The 21,135-nt window shown below is 39.4% G+C and overlaps 2 protein-coding genes across 2 annotated transcripts; both read left to right on the top strand.

Annotated features, from left to right (window-relative positions):
• Positions 1-919: 919 nt before the first annotated feature.
• On the top strand, positions 920-3,764 carry kcng3 (potassium voltage-gated channel, subfamily G, member 3). Its single transcript, XM_062443045.1, has 2 exons — positions 920-1,545; positions 3,119-3,764. Exons 1-2 carry the CDS (start codon positions 920-922, stop codon positions 3,762-3,764), a joined length of 1,272 nt encoding a protein of 423 aa, XP_062299029.1.
• Positions 3,765-9,248: 5,484 nt separating this feature from the next.
• Positions 9,249-20,228, top strand: LOC134003043 (cytochrome c oxidase subunit 7A-related protein, mitochondrial). The gene is made up of 3 exons (XM_062442149.1): positions 9,249-9,406; positions 19,033-19,167; positions 19,861-20,228. Exons 1-3 carry the CDS (start codon positions 9,335-9,337, stop codon positions 19,999-20,001), a joined length of 348 nt encoding a protein of 115 aa, XP_062298133.1. The 5' UTR covers positions 9,249-9,334; the 3' UTR covers positions 20,002-20,228.
• Positions 20,229-21,135: the final 907 nt, after the last annotated feature.

The raw sequence follows: 21,135 nt of genomic DNA, 5'->3' as shown, positions 1-21,135 counted from the left end.
GTTGCATGTGTAGCCTCCACTTGGAATATGAAATTAAAAAAATTGGTCACAAAAAAAAGTCCTGGTTATAAATTACTTTTGGTGCACACTCTTTTAAGATAAGATAAGATATTCCTGTATTAGTCCCACAGTGTAGAGTGGAAATTTACATTATTGCAGCAGCAATTGAAAAGGGCAGTTTTTGAAATTGTCCAGGTCTGGTGGTATGTGAGGTCCACTGGGAGCAGTGCTGCTCTACCTTTGAAGTCATCATTCTTAATATTTGTAACAAATAAGGTGTTTTATTCTAAATGCAACAATCATACCTTTATGTTTGGAAGGAGATCGTACAAATAAGAGACAAAGTATTAAATAAAATGCAAGGGGAAATTTTAAAGACACAGAGGTAAGGTATAAGTTAATTAACGCTTAATAAACTTATTATAAACATAAGTCCTGGCTATATATTGGTGCAACTGAACAACCTTGTGCACAAAAGTTTATTACAGTGATTTTATTCATGGTTGTTGATGATTTTGTTGGGGGGGGGGGGTCAGATAGCCTATTGTTTCTACTATTCCATATCCATGGCGGCAGTCCATCCACATTGGAGATAAATGTGCGTAAAACCCCTCTCATGAGTGTTTCTCCTCTCGTGCGTGCGTCCGTGCGCGCGCATGTGACATCACTACTGGGATTGGCTCGCCCTGACTGGGGTGGAGAGTCTCTTCCACAGGCTACAGAGGGAGAGGAAGAGGAGAGTGAGGGACAGGAGGAATACTTTCCAGCAGCCACGGAGCTCAGCGCAGGGCCACATCCACTCATAGCGAACCACGCCCCGGGGACAGGGGGCAGACTGAGGACCCCCAACTGTCCAAACTGCTGGAGACAAGGATGGACTGTGAAGAGGAGTTTTAGTGAGGGGTTACAGGTTGACAAGATGAAGTTCGGGAAGAGCATCTGTGTGCTCAACGTAGGGGGAACCCGGTACGCCTTCACCCGTGAGGTGATCAGGGATTTCCCTCTCCGGCGCGTCAGCCGTTTGCATGCATGCGCAACCGAGAAAGAGGTTCTTGAACTATGTGATGACTACGACCGGGACCGGAATGAGTTTTTCTTCGACCGTCACGCACAGGCTTTTATGTTTATTATGCTGTATGTGCGCTCGGGCAAACTCCGCTTTGTCCCTGGAGTGTGTGAGCTGTCCTTCTACACAGAGATGCTCTACTGGGGGCTGGAGAGCGCGCACTTGGACTCCTGTTGCCAGAAACGCCTGGACGACAGGATGTCCGAGGTCGGAATGGACACCCTATCCGAGGAAGACATCGGAGTATCGGGGGATGAGTCCCAGAACCCGAGCGAGCCGGTGCAACGGACTGCACTCACTGGTCGCGCTAGATGGCTTGAGATGATACGCAAAACATTTGAGGAGCCAGACTCTTCGCTTGCAGCGCAGCTTTTGGCTTCAGTGTCCATCATCTTTGTGATCGTGTCTATGATCATGCTTTGTGCCAGCACCCTGCCGGACTGGGATACAGCGAAGAGAAATACAGTGGAGGAGCACAGGTAGGCGAGAGCGGGGGTCGCTTAAGTTTAGAGAAATCAGAGCCAGAGGAAACCCCTCACATCAGGATGCTGCTGTATTAAATAAGTTCAGGCGCAAGATGTGCGGATGTCCCATAACACTGTGCTGGTGTTGTGCGTAAAAGTTAGTAGTAAACTCATGAAATGAACTCAAGTAAGTTACTGAGATGACAAATATCTCTCCCTTCGTTAACACCAGAGAATATAGCAATTGGATGCGTTCAAAGCAGCAGTCAAACACTGCGCATCCAGAGGGGTGACGCATGGAGTCTTTTGTCACATCCTTGCTTTTTGAGTCCAAATATGATGTTATAGTTTTTAGTACAATAGAGGAGGTAATATATCAACAGTTACTGAATGACAGGGTTAGTCTTTTAAAATTTTGATATTGAAATGTAGATGCAGAAAATGTCCTTGTGTTTAGTGAATTGACGCCCCTGAGGTGACATAATGACAAGTTACATACAGCAAATTAAACCCTAGGATCTGAACATGAAAGATGAGTTCACAAGGAGGCCAATCAGCAATCCATATTATCCACAAAAAGGGTTGTGTTAATTATTACACAGGAAGCCCTCCCTCTGTTCTGTCTTCCTCCTGACTCTCCTCCCTCCTCCCCCTCTCTTCTCTTCACACTTAATCTGAATATCTTTATTGGCTTGGTTGGTTGACACTGCATGGTATGGTACACAAGAAAGACAAACATATCAAATCATGATTTACAATATTCCAGTGGGTAATGATTTGAAATTAGAGGGTGTACTGAGGGGATTATAAAATAGGCAAACCAAACAACAAGGAATGATGCCACAGGAATCACCTGCTATCTTTTTTCACGTTTTTTATTTTAGTTTCAGATTGGGACCCGGGATAATAAATGCACCCGTCTCGACATTTTATTGGTCATAGCCTGTCCCCTAAAGGAACCCTGAGGCAGCCTCTTTCTATATAAGGCTGGGTTTTGGTCTCTCAGGCTGGAGATAGTTTTGAGTTCTGGATCAGTTACAGTGGTTAGGTAATCAGATAAGTGTGTAGTTTATACTTGAGGTCAAAAGAATTTCAATTACGATTCGAGCCAGCTGATGATGCAATTTTCTCAGTTGCTCTATAATTTGGTTTGGTCTAATTGTGCTGATGTATTTATCGTTATAGGCTCTGTGGTGTTTGTGCTCAGCCTGACTGGTTCTACGTCAAATACAAGCACCACCTCACTCTAATTCATTCTGATTGGCTTTGCTGTGCTAATCAATGGGGTAACTGTGTCTCCCTCTTAAAGGTTTTCAATCCCTCCCTCTGTGCAGCTTCCCAGCAGTTTTCTTGTCCTCCGTCCGTGCTCTACTGTACATGTCCTCCCTGTGTTTACTTGTGTCAACCCTGTGTTGTGTCAGGTCTTCCTCGTTTCCCATAATTTACTTCACCTCTGCTTTGTTTCCTTCTCTCTCACATTTACTGATTGTCAAACAACATCAGGTATCATCTGTATCTCTCTGTTGCTCCCCCTGTCATTTCCTGTTTACAGTCTGTTACACTCATTTTTCTCCTCTCTGTTCTGTAGGATAGTGGAGGCCGTGTGCATTGGCTGGTTTACAGCAGAGTGCACGGTGCGTTTTCTGGTGGCCAGGGACAAGTGGGATTTCCTCCGCAGGCCACTGAACATCATCGATGTCATTGCCATCACACCCTACTATGTCACCATGGTGATGGCCGGGGCAGGGATGCCAAGCGCTGGGCTCGGGGTTGCTGGAGTGGTACTCAGGGTGCTGAGGATGATGCGAGTGTTCTGGCTCATGAAGCTGGCCAGGCACTTCCTGGGATTGCAGACTCTGGGGCTGACGCTCAGGCGCTGCTACCGGGAGATGGTCATGCTGATGGTGTTTGTCTTCGTCGCCATGGCGATATACAGCGCTCTGGCCCAACTGCTTGAACACGGCTTGGACTTGGGCACGCAGAACCCGGATTACGCCAGCATCCCAGCTGCAGCCTGGTGGGTCATCATCTCCATGACGACAGTGGGGTATGGGGATGTTTACCCTGTGACAGTTGGGGGACGGGTGCTTGGAGGCATGTGTGTAGTGAGTGGCATTGTCCTACTTGCACTGCCCATCACATTCATCTACCACAGTTTTGTACAGGTCTACCATGAACTCAAAGTTCGCTCTGCCAGATACGCTCGCAGCCTGTCATCAGAGATACTGCAGTGAACATTTATAACAAACACCTATGGCCCCGGCTACATCAGAAACGATCTCCACAAACCAGAAGAGCTGCTGATCACCTTGTGAAATAATGCTCAACTCTGCTCCGCTCTGTTTCCTGCCTGAGCCGCATCAGATTTTATTTGGCCTGTCTAGTTCCTGCCTGATGTGTTCATGATCTCCAATCATCATCTTCAACCAGCATGCTGTGCGCCCGTCTCCTTAACAACACCATTTGGACAGAAGAATAGGAATACACACATAATTATTTATTAAACACACAAACACATAGGAGCAGTCAGTCCAGTTCTGACAGTGGCTGCTGTTTACACTGTATTCCCATGGCTACAACACTGGCAGAGACGGCTGAATTTTTGTATGCTGCACCAAATGCTGTGTGTGTGTGTGTGTGTGTGTGTGTGTGTGTGTGTGTGTGTGTGTGTGTGTGTGTGTGTGTGTGTGTGTGTGTCTTTGTCTTTGTCTTTGTCTTTGTCTTTGTCTTTGTCTTTGTGTAGCTATCATTTTGTCAAAGCTTTTTCACCCTGATGGTACAAGTTACAGAAGATTGATGTGTGACCTAGATACGTCCTGTTAAACCTTAAATATAGAGAAAGAGTGAACAAGTGAGTGCAAAGTGGGGATGGAGTAGGGGTACACAGAGGGCCTAGTGTGTAGGAGTGGTTTAAGCCAGGGATAATGAAATATGGAGACAGGTCAGCAAGGTGTCAGACAAATAAAGGGTCGACGGACATACGTCAGGGCAGATGGGGTGTGAAGCGGGAGGATAAAAGATTATGGGACGAAATGACGGAGATGGCAGGATGTGTACAAGCTGGAGCACAAAGAATGAATAGATGTAGTGTGTGGTCTCCATTTGTAAGTGATTGCAAGGCATCTTGTATTTCTGCGTCTCCAAGGCAACCTCATCCTCCAACATGTCAATCATAGCTGTGGTTCATTTGTGTGCACACAAATAGGCCACGTCCACGCACACATCCTTCCTGGAAAGCAGCATTTTTTAGATTATTGGGAGTATGAGATCACAGGATTTGTTTAAAAATGGCACAAAAAAAAGAAAGAAAACCAAGAGAGGAAACATAAATGATCAGTACGAGATGTCACAGATGATGGTTCTGACATTCGGTGAATGAGACATGTTTGTACTGTCCACGGTTTGCCAAGAGACACATGATCCAAACAAACAAGTCAACACCTCTCCCACACAACAGTCTTTCTCTGCATCTCTTCTCATCTTCCTCCTGTTGCCATCAACTATCCTCTTTTTTGCACACCATGCACACACACACACACACACACACACACACACACACACACACACACACAAATACACACACACACACACACACACACACACGCACACACACACACACACACACACACACACACACACACACACAAACACGTCAAGATCTTTCTCTTCTGTTGCAAAGGAAATTAAACAATGAATGAAGATATTTTGTCTGTTCTCAAATTTAAAGTCTATATGTGTTACTTCATCATGAATTTAGCAGTATGTATTATAAACAGTATATGCCTCTATATCCCCGTCTTTGTAGTATCAACATGCTTTTGCCTCCAAAAATTAAGGATAATCAGAATTTATTACCTATTGGTGATGACACATAATTTTGAACTCATGCATAGCTTGTAGCCAAGTGAATGTAGGCCAGGCCTGATTGAAATCATCAATCAAAACGTTTTCATCAGTAGACTATGGACTTGTAATTAATGTGACCAATGTGCAAGTTTTTATAATAAAATGAATCTGTGCAAAATGTCTGTGAATGTGTAATCGCTTTTTACAAATCAAACTGTACCATACAAATTTAAATCAAATCAAATTCAAACACTGTGGATATCGGACTCCATCATCTGCTTTTCACAGTGTTGGAATATTGATCTTCACTTATTCATTTAAAGTCCCCCTCCACTCAAAAATGTGTTTTTCTTGCGTCAGTTGGAAGTTTGAGCTTCACTGTTCAGAATGATGTATGTGCAGAGTTTGACAGCAGAAGACTGTTTTTCACATTTGTCTACTGGAAGTGGAAAGTGTGCTTATCGAAAATCTGAGTTAAATGTGTGTACTTAGAAAATGAGGATGATTTATGACAACACATCTAGTTAGTGGAAATCAGTCGTGGTCCACTATGAAACTTACACAAGTGTGATGAAGAAACTTGAAGCCTCCAGTGCACAAACAGTACACTGAAGATGACTTTACAGTGAAGTAGAGGACATTTTGTGTCCAGTAGTTAAACTTCAGAAATTTTTAATATTTGCATATTCATAGATTTTGGACTTTTTTTTTAAATGAGAGAAGAAATTTAAGAATTTTTGTAATTTGGTAATTTAACTTTTTTTAATGGAACAAAAACACATTGGACACAAATTATTATTTAAATTGGAGTATTAATGCTTTAAAACATGTCTGAAAGGGATCTTCAGCCTTAGTGAACTAAAACAATTAATATCATATGACTTAGAGATGTGATAGATGAATAAGTTATTTTTGGCTGATAGAGCTTGATCCTTTCAAAGTCATGATGTGATGATACTCTGTGTACACCTCTGGGTCTCCTGTCGGCAGTGGAACGTAAAATTCAGTGTGAGGAACACCTGAGCCAATTGGCAGGGGCATTCAGTGCTCTCATCAGATTCACACTATGGTGAGCGTTGTGCCTCAGTCTGGTTCACACAGTAGTGTCATGAGGTTACATCAACTCAGAATCACAAACGGCTGCTGCTGCGCTGCTCTCTCAGGGTTCAAACGTTTTGAGCGTGCACATGCATCAGTAATCAAGTCTCCTCAGTCAGCTCATTCAGTATCATACAAGGTTTTTGTGCATACTTAAAATCACTAAAGTTAAAATGTTACCAAGTTTGGATCAATATAAATCCAACACAACACTGGGTTAATGTTCCTCAGAAAGCCACTCAAAACAAGGGATTATTTTGAGTCAGTTTAGTGTTATTTTTTTATTTTACTGTTGGGTTATTTACCCAAACTAAAGCTTGTTACAATCTGCTTTGCTCTTTTTAAACCTACACGTCACAGTTATTGATTGGTGATAATAATAGAGTGCATACTGGGTTAACTCTTTACAATATATATAATTTGGTTTCAATGAATAAAACACAAGATCACATATTACAGTAAACCAATGAAGTAACAGAAAAAAATAAAAAACTAAGAAAAAATTATGAAAACAACAACTCCTCTTGCCCTGTATGGGAGCATCTGTTTCTCCAGTCATTTATTTTGTTTTTCCTTTGATTTGTTAGTTTGTCACCCAGTTTCCATGTGTTTTTGTTATTGTAAACAGGATTAGACGCCAAGTTTGTCTGCCACACAGTAGCATATGAGTGATTTTTGATTGGGGTTTAGTGGATCTAATAAATTACCCCTGTGCTGAATAAATGGTTTAACATATGAAAATGTGGTATTTTATGAGGAAAATCATTCTGTGTTCTCTGTCCAGTGTCCTCTGACTTCCCTACTGCCAAAATCTGAATTATAAAAATCCAAATGATAAAAACGTTGATACGCCAATTTCTGTGCACTAACAGCAAAAAGGTTTAGCAGATGCAATAACTTGATTAACAGACCTTTTTGAGGCTTTATGCAGCCTATGGGGAAAACCTGCAGACACTAATAGCATTTAAAAATGTCCTCTGCATATTTTTCTGGAAAAAAATAAATCATCACAATTCAATTATATTTTGATGCGTCATTGTACTATTCAATTTAAAAAGATTATAGAGTTAAATCTTAATCAAATATAAGGCAGTAAAGGATCTGCTATAGTAAAGATTCAAATAAGATATTGTCATCAACATTTTTCATTATCTATCTATATAAGTTCTCTCAATCAATAGCCTATTTGATTATATGTTGGATCAATGAAATTCTAATTCTGTGTTATGCTACTATTAATTTGAAAAGCATTTTGAGCAATGTTATGATTATTTGCTAGATTGGCAGAGTTTCATGTGTTGGTTATAAAACCAGTGACTACATTGCATCACCCAGTGGTGGAAGACGTATTCAGATCCTTAAAGTACCAATATAGCAATGTAAAAATACTCCATTACAAGTAAAAGCCCTGCATGAAAAATCCTTCTTAAGTTTTTTTGACTTTTTCCCTAATCTTTGATTTTTTCTGAAATATTGATAATTTTAATATGTATTAAAATAAAACCATGTGAGAAGTTTAGAGAGCAAAATCACTGTTTGGTGGAGCTGTTAACAACTCATCGACATCTGAAATATGGCCCTGACTACACACTACTTTTTGTAAGATGTCAAAGCCAAAAAGGTTGGGGGCCACTGTATATTATCCATTGTGTCAAATATTAATCAGAATATTAACTAAGGCTGTCAAATAAATGTAAAAGTACAATATTTCTCTCTGAAATGTAGTGGATTGGACGTATATATAAGTACCATCAAATGGAAATACAGAGTATTTTATTATTATTTATTACATGTATATACATATATTTATTTTATTAGTACAACTTCTGGGTAATTTTTTGTCCTAAGTTTTTTTTAAATATTGGATAGTCAGAGATGTGTTTCTATGTGATGTTACGTGTGCCCGTCTTAAGTGTGGAAGCAGCTGCAATTTCCTGTGAAGGATCAATAAAGTATCTATCTATCTATCTATCTATCTATCTATCTATCTATCTATCTATCTATCTATCTATCTATCTATCTATCTATCTATCTATCTATCTATCTATCTATCTATCTATCTATCTATTTTAAGTACCTCAAAATTGTACCTGAGTAAATGTACATATTAACTTTCCACCGCTGGTATCTGGTCATCTTTTTATTTTATTTTATGTGCTAAAACACGAAAATTACAGTTTCTAAACGATCAATGATGGATTAGGGTAATGTGGGACATTGATTAATGCGGGACAATTAAGCTCCAGTGCATTTATTTATTTTTCTATTTAATTATTTTGAAGCTAACAATGCCTACTGGGTAAGTCATATTGTTTAAAATTACACATGTGAACATACAGTCTGCTAGTTTTTTAACCTAAAAATTGTAGGCCTACTAAATTAAATTACCAAATATGGGTATGCACTTTTCAAAACATTTTGGCAGGTAAGGCTGCTTTGTATGAATAAAAGTAGCCTATTATAAGACATAAAACCAGATTCCCAAATCAAAAACAAAATCCACAAATTCTGAAACTTTTTAGTTCAATATCAAAAATGTTCTTCTGATTTTAAAAGGAAAGATCTTTCATAATGATATTAGGTGTTGATATAATGTATTGGATTCATATGGAAATATGGAAAACAAGTCAAAATTGCAAAAAAGTGTCCCACATTACCCTAATCTAATCCATCCTACAGTTATAATCAGTATTGAGTTTTAGTGTATTTAATCATGTGCCTCCTCCTGCGGCACATCCCACTTCCGGCCACCTGACCTCTGTCGTCACTTTCCGTCGACGGTCGCAGCAGGAAGCTCTCTCTTTCACCGGGTGATTTTGTTGTGGATAACACGTCGGCCGCTGCCCTTCAGCTTATAAAAATGTACTACAAGTTCAGCGGTTTCACCCAGAAGTTGACGGGGTCTTCCTCCTCGACGGCTTACAGCCCTCAGGTGAGTGTCGGTGTCGGTCAGAGAGCGAGTCGGTAACCGGGGAGGATGACCTTCATGTCACCGGATAACGAGCCACGTTACCGCCGCTAATAATAGGGGGTTAAAAGCACATAAATGAGCTTATAGGACGGCTAAATGTAGGGGTTTGTGTTTTAATTGTTTTCTAAGGTGAAAAATAGCTTGTATTAGCAGGAGTTATTATGTCATCTGTTCATTTGCTTAAGTAACAGTATCATCTGTCCTCATCTGAACTCCATTTCAACCTCAACTCAGTGATTTTACTCTCCAGAAATGTCCTCTAAAGTCATTTTCTGTCTTTATATAGTAATATAACTCTTAAGTTTCAGACACACCATAAAAAGTCTTAAATTATTGACACAATTACAATTTTCTTCTTCCACAAAATTATCTTGTACACATTATCGAAATATAAATGTTGTGGTTTGCAGAAGAAAAGTAAAAAATAGCCTTTGGATGAAAGGGACATCGAATTGAATCAATGTACTGTTTGACCTCCTATATGAAAACGGTATCAGCTGTCCTCATCTGAACTCTATTTCAACCTCAACTCAGTGATTTTACTCTCCAGAAATGTCCTCTAAAGTCATCTTCAGTTTTAATACAGTAATATAGTGCTTAAAAAGTTTCAGACCAAACCACAAAAAATATTTTCCCCTATCTTTCATTATTGACACAATTACACTTTTCTTCTTCCACAAAATTATATAAAACTATCAAAATATTTATCTTGTCTTGTCATCTTGGCTTTTCCCCCGTTATTGATCTTCATTTAACAGATCATTGCACATTTCAAACATTTTCACAATAAAAAAAGACAAACAATAGTCATGGGGAACTGCATATGAAGAGACAAATAAATAAAAATGGCCTTCTTGTTGTGTATATAGAATCTGGCTATGATAATCAATAGATTTATGACATATGTCTTTTCCTCTCATTTTTTGTCATAGTTAAAAAAAATCCAAATATAACATGTTCATGAAATAACACAAAATCATTGTACAAATGATCAGTAATTAATTTGGAGACATCTTTCCATACATTTTTTGAATGCTGGCAATGCCAAAAAAAAAGATGGGGCACAATTTCAAGTTGTACAAAAGTACAATTTATATTATTGTCTTCTTTAAAGTCATCTTGGCTTTTTACCTGTAAATTAGTTTTTAACCTAAAAAACAGATCCCCAAAGTAACGTCACTGACAATGTCGTATTTATGTTGTGTGTTGGTAGTTTATTCTCTTCTTTCTACAACCAAGTGAAGACTCATTTATATTGTTCTTCACCAAGTGAAGACTAATATTAAGACCATGATTTAGATTATTACAGTGCATTCAGGGGGAAGATGGACAAATCTCATTAGCTAACAAAAATTGACATCATAGTCTAGACCAATTCAGAACAACTGCCAAATTTTTCCTAAATAAGGTTTGCATCCAGTTAGTCAGAAGAATACACGCTGATGCATTGTTCAAACAGCAACGTTGAAATAAATCTACCTTAAATATAAAAATGGGCACTTTGGAAATTAAACTATATTTTGTTATGCTTATTGACTGATTTTATTCAATGCTCATTTTACCGATACCTGGGCTTTGCGTATTGGCCGATACCAAATACCGATCCGATACCATTGTTGAAGTAATAAACAGTTAACTTCGCCATGTGCAAAAGACTAAAGGCAGGAGTTTTGACTTAAACATTATTTCCTTACTTTGTAAAAAAAAAATGTAACAATTAACACATAGATATAAATGTACTCAATTATTATTTATTATTAAAATGATAAATGCTTCTTTCTTCCTTTTCAGATATTTCAAGTAAGTAGCCTCTGGTAGCTTTTATTGTGCTTACAGCAACATAAACTCAGTAATTTAGATGCAGTAATGGTCCGCTTGCTTCCAACAACATTTTAACAATTTATTGATATGTGGAAATTGACTCGCGGGCCGCCCATGTCTGCTCTATGTGTTTGTTGTGAGTCTGCCGGCATGCTACGTGTGCTGCTGACGCATGACGTAGCACGCATCGCAAACATAGAATTAAAGTAAATAGATTGGCCCCATTATCCGATACCTGATCTAGCTATTAAAGTCTATATTTTGCCTATGCTTATTGACTGATTTTATTTGGTGCTAATTTTGAGGTCAATCTTCATTAATTAAAGGCTTATAAATAGAACTTAAGTACAGTATTTTCTTTCGTATATAACTTTGAGCTCATGGTTCTCATGTTAAGAAAATAAATGTTCAAAATGGCAGTGAAATATAGATGTTTGTGTGATATGCAGTATGCTTTTTAAATGATTAATTTAAATTCCTAATTCTTGCAATTTTATTGCAAAAGAAGCCCATAAGACACTGTGAATGGCACATTCTGAGAATAACTGCTGCTAAATCAAGCATTTTTGGCTGCAATAATCACAAAAAAACCTTCTTGAAGGGACTGATTGACAGGGACAGCTAAGTATATGTAATATATAAACACATTTGTAGATATTGCAAGACATACGTACAGGAGAATTTCCGGCGTAAATCCCAGTCACATTTTCCCGATGTCCGTGGGGTGGCAAGGTTACGTATTATGACATCACTGGCACATATTTAGTTAAAGTTGCGGTACATATTTAACCACTAGATGTCACACTACAACACCAACATCTCAGACCAATATAAATGTCATATACTCATTTAAATTGTCAGTGCTGATCAAACATGGATTAAGATTATGTTACTGTATTGCCAATTTCTCACCTCAGATTTACAGAAACATATTTAAGTGTAATTTATCTTTAGTTAGCTTTAGTTATCTGTAATTTGAATTTGTGAGACAGCAGCCATCTTGGAGAGGAACATGGAGGGACTAGCGTGCACGTGCAGCCACCAAAACAAAGAACAGAGAAGCTCGTATAACAACACAGACACAACACAGAGGTAGTGTAGCTTCTGCCTCTGCTCCGGTCGCCATTACTCCACTTTATCTTCACACAGCAAGTAGTTGTTTGCTGACATGCAGTGAGGCTCAATGTCGTTTATTGCACTGTTTTGATTGGGTGTAGCCTGCCTCTCTCACTTTATTATTACGTGTTTAATTCCCCTTTTACATCGCTGCCTTATCATATACAGAACCTTTATTTAACCTTTATCCTGAAAGGTTATTTCCTATCTGTTGATTTAGCCTTCGTGTGACTTTATAACCAGTGGCCTCTCGGAGCATCTGCCAGATGTGACCTTTATTATCGCTCCTGTCCTTTTATACTGCAGCAGCCTCTTTGTTATTTCATGAAGGTGTGGTTAGGCTGCCTTTAAGTTCTTTTGCGTTTTATCTAACATTTACATTCTTCTTTTGTAGTTGTAGAAACTTAAGTAGTGGATCATTTGTGCCGTCTTCGAGTTGAAGTTTGGCTTTCATGGTTTCTCTTCTCTGCTTTTCTCCTGACTTCTTCACATCTTCTTTCTCCGCTCCATCTCTTTGTATCATCGTGCCACATTTTGAGTTTTCTTCACACCTCGTTTTCTCTTCAATCATCCCTTCTAAAAACCATCGTCATCAGCCTCTAAAATGAACCCCACAACCCTAAACTTTCTCTCTGCAATTTTCCTCACAAACTACCCATCTTCTCCAACCAGCTGCTGAGTCTCATCATCAGACATAAATCTTCTGCAGCCGATTGTGAGCATGCTGCTTTAGCGTCATATCTCAAATGCTCAAATCTATCCTTCTTTTTGCCTCTTCTCTTGAATTTCAAGTTTTCTTAACCTGCATGTCTTTGCGACTATGAAACCAGAAGAAATCCAACCAAACACAAAAAATACATACTAGGAATCTTCTCTGTATTTCTGGTATAATGCAAACATTGTTAGTAAAGGGGACACAGGATTCACAGGTCAAGAAACTGACATCATACCAGTATATAAATAACAGAAAACCAGAAAAAGCATAATATGTCCCCTTTTTTAAATGTCAAGTAAAAATAATCTGCTGTCAGTGCCTCTGCGATTTTTCATGTGTCAGATTTCATTTCCCTGCTCCCACTCGATCTGCCTCCACACACTCACTAACAAGCTAATGGGTCTCCCAATTATCTTTCCAACCAAGGTGGGTGAGAAGCTTCCTCCAAGTGAGAGGATATTAACGAGGCAAATGTATACTTCACTTAAAACAAGAGTGCACCTCTGATCTTTACTTACCTACTTAACATTGTTTACTGTCTGAAAAGTACAGCATCAAGGAATTGAATGATTTCCCCAAAAGTGTGTAGTTTATTAGCGAAGTCATTGGTCCAAATCGCACTGATTTGACATTTCTGTGTTCTAAAGGAAAGAAATAAAATGAAAAGAAATACAGCAAAAAGCTTAAAAGAAAGACGAATCCTTACCTCAGTCTGCAGGTGTCTACAGGTTTTAATTGGTGTAGTTAAAAGAAAAAGGTATGGCTGTAGTAGAGTAGGAACCCTATAAAATACTATATTGCTTCATAGATTTAACATTAAACAGCTTTAGACAAAAGTAGGCCTAGTTGTTAATACACTGAAGTTTGTAGTGTTGAACTGCTACTTAACCCTCACATACTGTTCATATTCTGACTCATAATTAGTCTACACCAATTCACATTCATAATTCCCCATCGCTCATTAATAAATGTTTGATTAATCCTTCTGTTTGATTAATCTTATGATAAAAAAGACATTCACAATCAATATTTTATTACCCAGGAGAACATTTTATAGAATATGTTAAATACAACATGTTTTAATGCTGATTTTGGAGGGTTTACTTTTTTTTTTTAACTATAAAAATATGTATATTATCAACTGCACAAAAAACCCAAACAAAGACATTTTATTTCCATTTTTGTATAATGTTGGTCACATAAGGAAAAGTCTATTTTAAAGAAATGTGTATAGGGTGTTTTTACAGCTGCCAAGGGTTAAAAAAATAAGTAAATAAATAAAATTAGAATTTAAATTTAACCCTGAATAGTATGTAAGGATGTTAAGGTCTATAATAAGGTTTCTATAATAATCATAATTATTTGAACGGTCTCTCAAATGAGGGAATAACTTGCAAGTCGAGATTAATCGAGGTTCAAGGTTTCTTTTATTAATACCAAAGAGTCAATTTGTCGTGCAGATGGGAGATTCACCTTTATATAAACATCAAATCAATTACATTAAAACAAGTATCATCATAGTATCAAAAATAGTATCAGTGCAACAACACCTAAGAAGGTCAGAACAAAGTGCTTCTCCACTCGCTCACTCCCCCACCCACCCACCCACCCACCCACTCACTCACTGAACAAGCTTAAAGTGCCATGCATGGGCGAAGTGCAGAATCTCGCGCTAGCTTCATTTAGTAGTAGCGACTGCAGCAGGTATAAAAGCAAAATGTGTGTTGTTTTGTTCTCCACTTTGGGGGGGCCACGAACCCATACAGACGGAGTGAATAAGCAGGAATTTGCTGCGTCCTGAAAAAGAAGAGCTCGCCTTACGCTGCAGCTGTAGGAGTTGAGTCACTAATAAGCTTTACGAGCCCACTTGACATTTGGTTTAGAGACTTCTTTTTTTTTTTTTTTTTTTTTTTTTTTTTAAAGAGATGAGGGGTACCAAACTGTAACACAAGGGGAAAGTAATAATAACTTTATTTATATAGCACCTTTTTACAAAATAGAGTTTCTAAGTGTTTTAACAGACAAAGCAAAGGCAGAGCAACACAGAGAGCAGTAACAGGGCCAACTTTAACAAGACAAAAGTAGAAAACAATGAAATACAATAAAAAGATTAGAAAAATAGAAAAATATTATTGATTCGAGAAAAGCCTGATAAAAGAGGGCCATCATGATTTCATCAGTGAGAAAATTGGACTGTTTTCTAACACAAAACAAACGCTGGTGTCCCTTTTTTTTTTACACACGTCTCACAATTCTTCTCAAAGGTCAATATCAACTCTATAATTGTCCCCAAGACACTTCACACAGTCCACAGTCTGGTCTTTTAATGATTGTAGTCTCACAGATTGAAGCATAAATTCAGAAATCTACAATCAAATCTTTTTTTATTTGTCTTGGATGTGTTTATTTCCAAGAAAGATTCGTCACACCAGATGACAAACTCATCAATGACTGGGTCGTGCTAGACTCGCCGTCGTGTAGCAGACTGACAATGATTGAATCATCTGCAGATTTCCATATGGTCCTGTTCTTATTATTACCTTGGCCAACGTTTGTGTGCAGAATAGAGAAGTAAACATGAGACAACACAGCCCCGGACTGAGCCAGTAAAAGAGAATAATGAATCTGATCAAATACAATAAAAAAGATAAGTTTCAACCTTCTTGTTCTGTTTTCCCAAAAAAAATCCATTATCCAACCCACCAGGTTATGAGTCAACTTAAAATGCTCCGTCAGCCTCATGGCTAACATGCAGGGTGGGTTGGATAGTATTAAAGGCTGAAGAAAAATCAATGAATAGCAATCTAGCATGGGTTTTGGTTCCCCTCTAGGTGTTTAAACAAAATGCTAAGTAGGGTGATTGTAGCATCCTCAACTCCTCTGTGTGCCCTCTAGGCAAATTGCATAGAGTCAAGTGCGTGCTCAGTTTTTTTTTTCTTGCAAGCTTTGACTTCAAAAAGCTTTTCAAAGGTTTTTTATGACGAGAGAAGTGAGGTCGTCCGGCGTGAAGTCATTAAAGGCTTTGGGGCTGCTGCCTTTTACAAACAGGAGTGATCAGAGCCCATTTCCACAGCTTAGATACACATTGTAGGTTCAGAGACATGTTAAAAATATCATAAAGATACTTAATAGGTAATGAAGTAATTTGTCAGGAACAGGGCTCTCAATTATCTTTTGAAGGGAAGAAAGGACTTTTATACTTATAACTGATTGTCTTAAAGTTTACATCCAAGTCTCTCAACTTCATTCACTATCTGACCCTGAAGCCATCCATTGTAATGGTCTGCTGTATGCCTGCAATTGTTTTCACACCACACTAAGCTTAGGCATGGTTTCTCTGACCCAGTTTGCTCTCTACTTTAGTTTTACACCTTTATTTAGCCCTTATGATTTCCACTTTCACTTTCCTCTCGGCTGCATCCATTTCAGAAGGACAGCTCCTTCTTCTTCCTCTTCTGTAACCTAGACTTAACTGCCTTAGACATGATATGTAAGGTCCATCAATAGGATTTTCACAAAAGCCAAGATAACTTTTATTGTACATAAAGCAGCTATAATCAATATAATTATAATTAAAACTGCAAGCAGTTTCGAAGGGTCCTCGCACCCCCCCGGTTTCCCCCCAACTGTAACGCCGTACATGCACGTCGGTGCGTGCGGCAGTCGCAGGGCTGTCAAAACTGGCATGTAGTTGTCTTTGCTCCTGTGCCTTTAAGTGAACATTGTGTGATGGGGTTAATGTCTCCACTAGATGGCAAACTAAGACCACAAATGAGTCTGGGTGACTTCTCAGCACAAAGGAATGTGGGTGAAGGGTCAAAAAAGCATCAAGATTGAGCATTTTGCCTGGATGGCCGACTTCCTGTTGGACTTAGGCTATGGGTCCAAGAGGCTTTTTTGTGCGTCTTTACACGATACATGTGTTTCCCGAATTTGGTTTGTCTACGTCAATCTGAGTGGAGGGGCTTGATTTTTTAAATTTTCTAGGGGGCGCTATTAATCAATTTTTGCGTCGGCCATATCCGCGCTCCTTAAAATATCAACGTTTTCTCCGGATCGGACATGATTGCAAGTTTTGGTGAGTTTTGGGGCATGTTTAGGCTGTCAAAAAGGCGTACAACTATAATAATAATAAAAATTATCCAGATTGAACATTTTAGCCTGGATGGCCGACTTCCTGTTGGACTTAGGGTATGGGTCCAAGAGGCTTTTTTGTGCGTCTGGACATAATACATAGGCCTTGTCGATTTCATTTTTCTATGTCAATGTGGAAGGCGGGGCTTAAACTTTTAAATTTTCCAGGGGGCGCTGTGGAGTCATCTTCTCACTTAAAAATCCCAAACTTTGTCAGTAGTCAATATGTGTGACTGTTGACGTATGTGTACAATTTGGTGAGTGTAGGAGTTTGTGAAAATGTACAAAATGGATAAAGGCATTAGGGGGCGCTATTGAGCTGTTGTGCCACGCCCAGGGGCAGTTATGGTCTCAAATTAAAGTGCGCCTGAGTGTGAACCTATGTGGGCAATTTGGTGATTCTGTGAAGACGGGAAAGTCCTCTAAACGCAGAGGGAAAAATGGAAAATTGACGCAGGAAATGCACAATAACTCACTTCCTGTTAGAGCGAAAATTTTGAAAAAAATAATTTGGGGGGTTTACCCATGAGTGCTTACCATTTACCATTTACCATTTAAATTTCACGAAGATCAGACAAAGTTTGTGGTCACATGACCTGCTGTTAGGGGGCGCTATGGAGACCCCTTGCCACACCCACCCCCAATGATGTTGAAATTGAAACGGCTTCAACAGGTGTGACATTTTACGCAGTGCTTGTATTAACATCTGACAATGTATGGAGGAGTTGTTTGTTTATACAAACAAACGACTGCCACGCCTACCTGGTATAACGTAGGAAAAATCTGTCGTCAAGTTTACATCATCAAGGTCTGAGGATGATACAGTTCCAATCTGAAGTCTGTGGAGTCAAAACTGCAGGAGGAGTTTGTTAAAGTACGAGGCCTGGAAATGGGGAAAATGGCGACAAAAATGCACCTGTGATCCAAGATGGCCGACTTCCGGTTGGACTTAGGGTATGGGTCCAAGAGGCTTTTTTGTGCGTCTGGTCATGATATATATGAATCCTAAATTTCGTTCATGTACGTGCATGTAGAAGGCGGGGCTTCAACTTTTAATGTTCTAGGGGGCGCTGTAGAGTCATTTTGGCACTTAAAAGGTTGCGGTCATACCAAAAAATAATATTCGTGAGTCTTGACGAGTGTGTCCAATTTGGTGAGTTTTAGAGTTTGTCAGTACATCCTAAGTGGGAAAACGCATTAGGGGGCGCTACTGAGCTGTTGGGGAAAAATGTTGGGCAAATGTGGTATCAGATGAAAGAGCTCATGTTTTGAAACCTACGTGGCAGGTTTCATGATTCTGTGAACATCATAAAGTCCTCAAAGCGGTGTTCGAAAAATGAAAATCGGTGCACGCCACGCCGCGTGGGCGACTTCCTGTTTGGTAAAAAAATTTACACAAAATTAATTTCCCATTGATCCGATGAGAGCTGTAACATATTTAAATTTCATGGCGATCCGAGAAGATTTGTGGTCACATGACCCGACGTTAGGGGGCGCTAGCGAGTCCCCTTACCACGCTTGCGTCCAATCACGTTAAATTAAATAAATTTTCACCAGCTGCGACGTATGTGCAGAATTTCATGAGTTTTCATGTATGTTCAGGCTGCCAAAAATGCGATTCATTTGGCGGCATAAGAACGTGAAAAATAAGAAGAAGAATCTTGGCAATAGCAATAGGTCCCTCACTGACTTGTCAGTGCTCGGGCCCTAATAATAATTGATCAAATGAAAAAGGTTATTCTTTCGGTTGTTATTACCTGCAAACTTGTGCATTTTTGACCAAACGGTTGTTTGTCTACAGGGGCTGAAGCCGACTGTGCCCGTGGAGTCACCAGCCATGGTCTTTGCCACACCCACCAAGGTGGTGACAGAGGCCGGGACCACCGTGGAGTACTTGGGAGCAAACAAGGTGCCCGACCTCCAGAGAATATTCCAGGTAATAAAATACACAGGCGGCAATAAGCGGAGCCTTAATCGTGACACTTAGTTTTAAAAGTGATTTGTCTTCTGCCAATTCAAAGAAGTCCTCAGAGTGATCTGCTTTAAGTGTCTGTCTCCTGGGTCGGGCTAGTCAACTTTTTCAGTCAAAGATGTGAATGTCCAGCATTAGGAGATGACAGATATTTATTTGACTCTGCTGTTAATGGCTTTCTGCTTCCCCGCTCAGAATTAATCACCAGAGATGCACTGTGGGGAAATAATAACAGACTGTGAAGTTGAGCAGAGCCATCACTCAAATAAATACAAATTACCATAGTGACAGCTGCACTTTCTAATTGCAAAACTTTTTCTTTTTTTTTATTAAAGTAAAAGTGTTCAATGTGTACAAATATTTATAGAAACTCCAGACCTCCAAAGCAAATTCCACATTACGAGGAGTTACATTTTTATTATATTATCATTTTAGTTTTTCCAAACACATTTGCAGGGGGAATTTTCCAGTCTGAAAATGTTTATTACATTTTGCAATTAATGTCCATAAAAGGTTATTTTAAACATGTACTGACTTAGTTAGAAACAGTTTTTTTTGTTGTGTTACAAGGAAAAAACGTATTTATTGTACTTCATTATTAGATTTTTCTTATTGTTCTTGTTCTAACCCTCCTCCTCCTTTCTCATCTTCTCTCAGACATCAGACGGTGTCCCCATCCATCTGAAGCGCGGAGTTCCTGACAAGCTACTGTACCGCACCACCATGGCTCTCACAATAGGAGGCGCTCTATACTGTTTGGTGGCTCTTTACATCGCGGCCCAACCCAAAAACAAGTGACCAACTCAAACCCGGGAACAACCAATCCTTTCATAACACCTCTGACATGGCACCGCTGGATCTCCCAGCATTCACAGTCTCCGTCTGCCCTCGCCACAACACCTCTTGGGACTCTTGACAATTTATCGCCATCGGAACAGAATGTTACACAAACAGTAACAACATTAATGTCCTCTTTGTTAAAAAAGTGTAAATTAAATAAATTTTAAGTGGAAAAAAAAGGTAAAGCTTTAGAGTTTTAGTCTTTTTCACCCTCATTTGTCAAGATTTCAGCTTTATGCCCTGCTTTATATCCCACGGATTTAGCACTGACTGTAGCTGTGGTGTCATGAAGACATCTAGACATCATATATGAAGCTGTCTATTAGGTATAAAGCCAAATTGTCTCTCAGCTCTTACATGTGCCAAATTAGAAGCGGGGGATGTACAGATTTATGCTTCCAGCTCTCAACAGGCTTGTGGTAGAGCAGAAATAACCACGTGTGTGTGCAAGAGAGGGAGAGAGAGAAAAATAGAGAGCAAGCATGATGGAGACACCCCGTCTGGAACATAGCTGCTGCTCACTTGGCCTAAGTACTGTCTCATACAGTATTTATATGTGTGGGCCCTGGTGTGATGTCAAATGCGCCACGCCGAGTTCTGAGAGAGGGTAGGAGGGAGGTCGATTCAGACAGACATGTTGGCAGTCGCCCCGTCAAGCTGCTGAAATACTGATAATCTCAGTCTCTGCCTTTTTGGTTGTAGCATGTTTTTAATGTGCAGTTGGTTTACTGTGTGTGTGTTGATTGCACAGCGATCAGTCAGGGTCACATGATGCACGGCAGCTGAACACTCACAGGAGATGGTCTCCGTTCATTTAACTGATTTGGTGCAGTCCTCAGAGTGCTTGAAAACCTGCAATCATCAGAAAGCACATACATCCTCAAATATAGACTCAGGTTAAATATGTTCGACCTTTTGTACACAGTCTCCCAAATTGAGGCCAGTGCAGCAAGACAATTGATCCAAAACACAGACAGGGCAGTTATTGAGTTTGTTTAATTGTTCCGGCCGTCTAGGTCAGACATCTGACCCCAATCTATCAGATAGTATGTTTCTCAGCTGAAGACCAGACTGAAGGCAAAAAGCTCCTGA

The sequence above is a fragment of the Scomber scombrus genome, chromosome 21, assembly GCF_963691925.1.
Source record: "Scomber scombrus chromosome 21, fScoSco1.1, whole genome shotgun sequence".
In the NCBI taxonomy this organism is placed as follows: Eukaryota; Metazoa; Chordata; class Actinopteri; order Scombriformes; family Scombridae; genus Scomber; species Scomber scombrus.
Note: the sequence above shows the minus strand (reverse complement) of the source record. Positions and strands in the feature narration are given on the sequence as shown.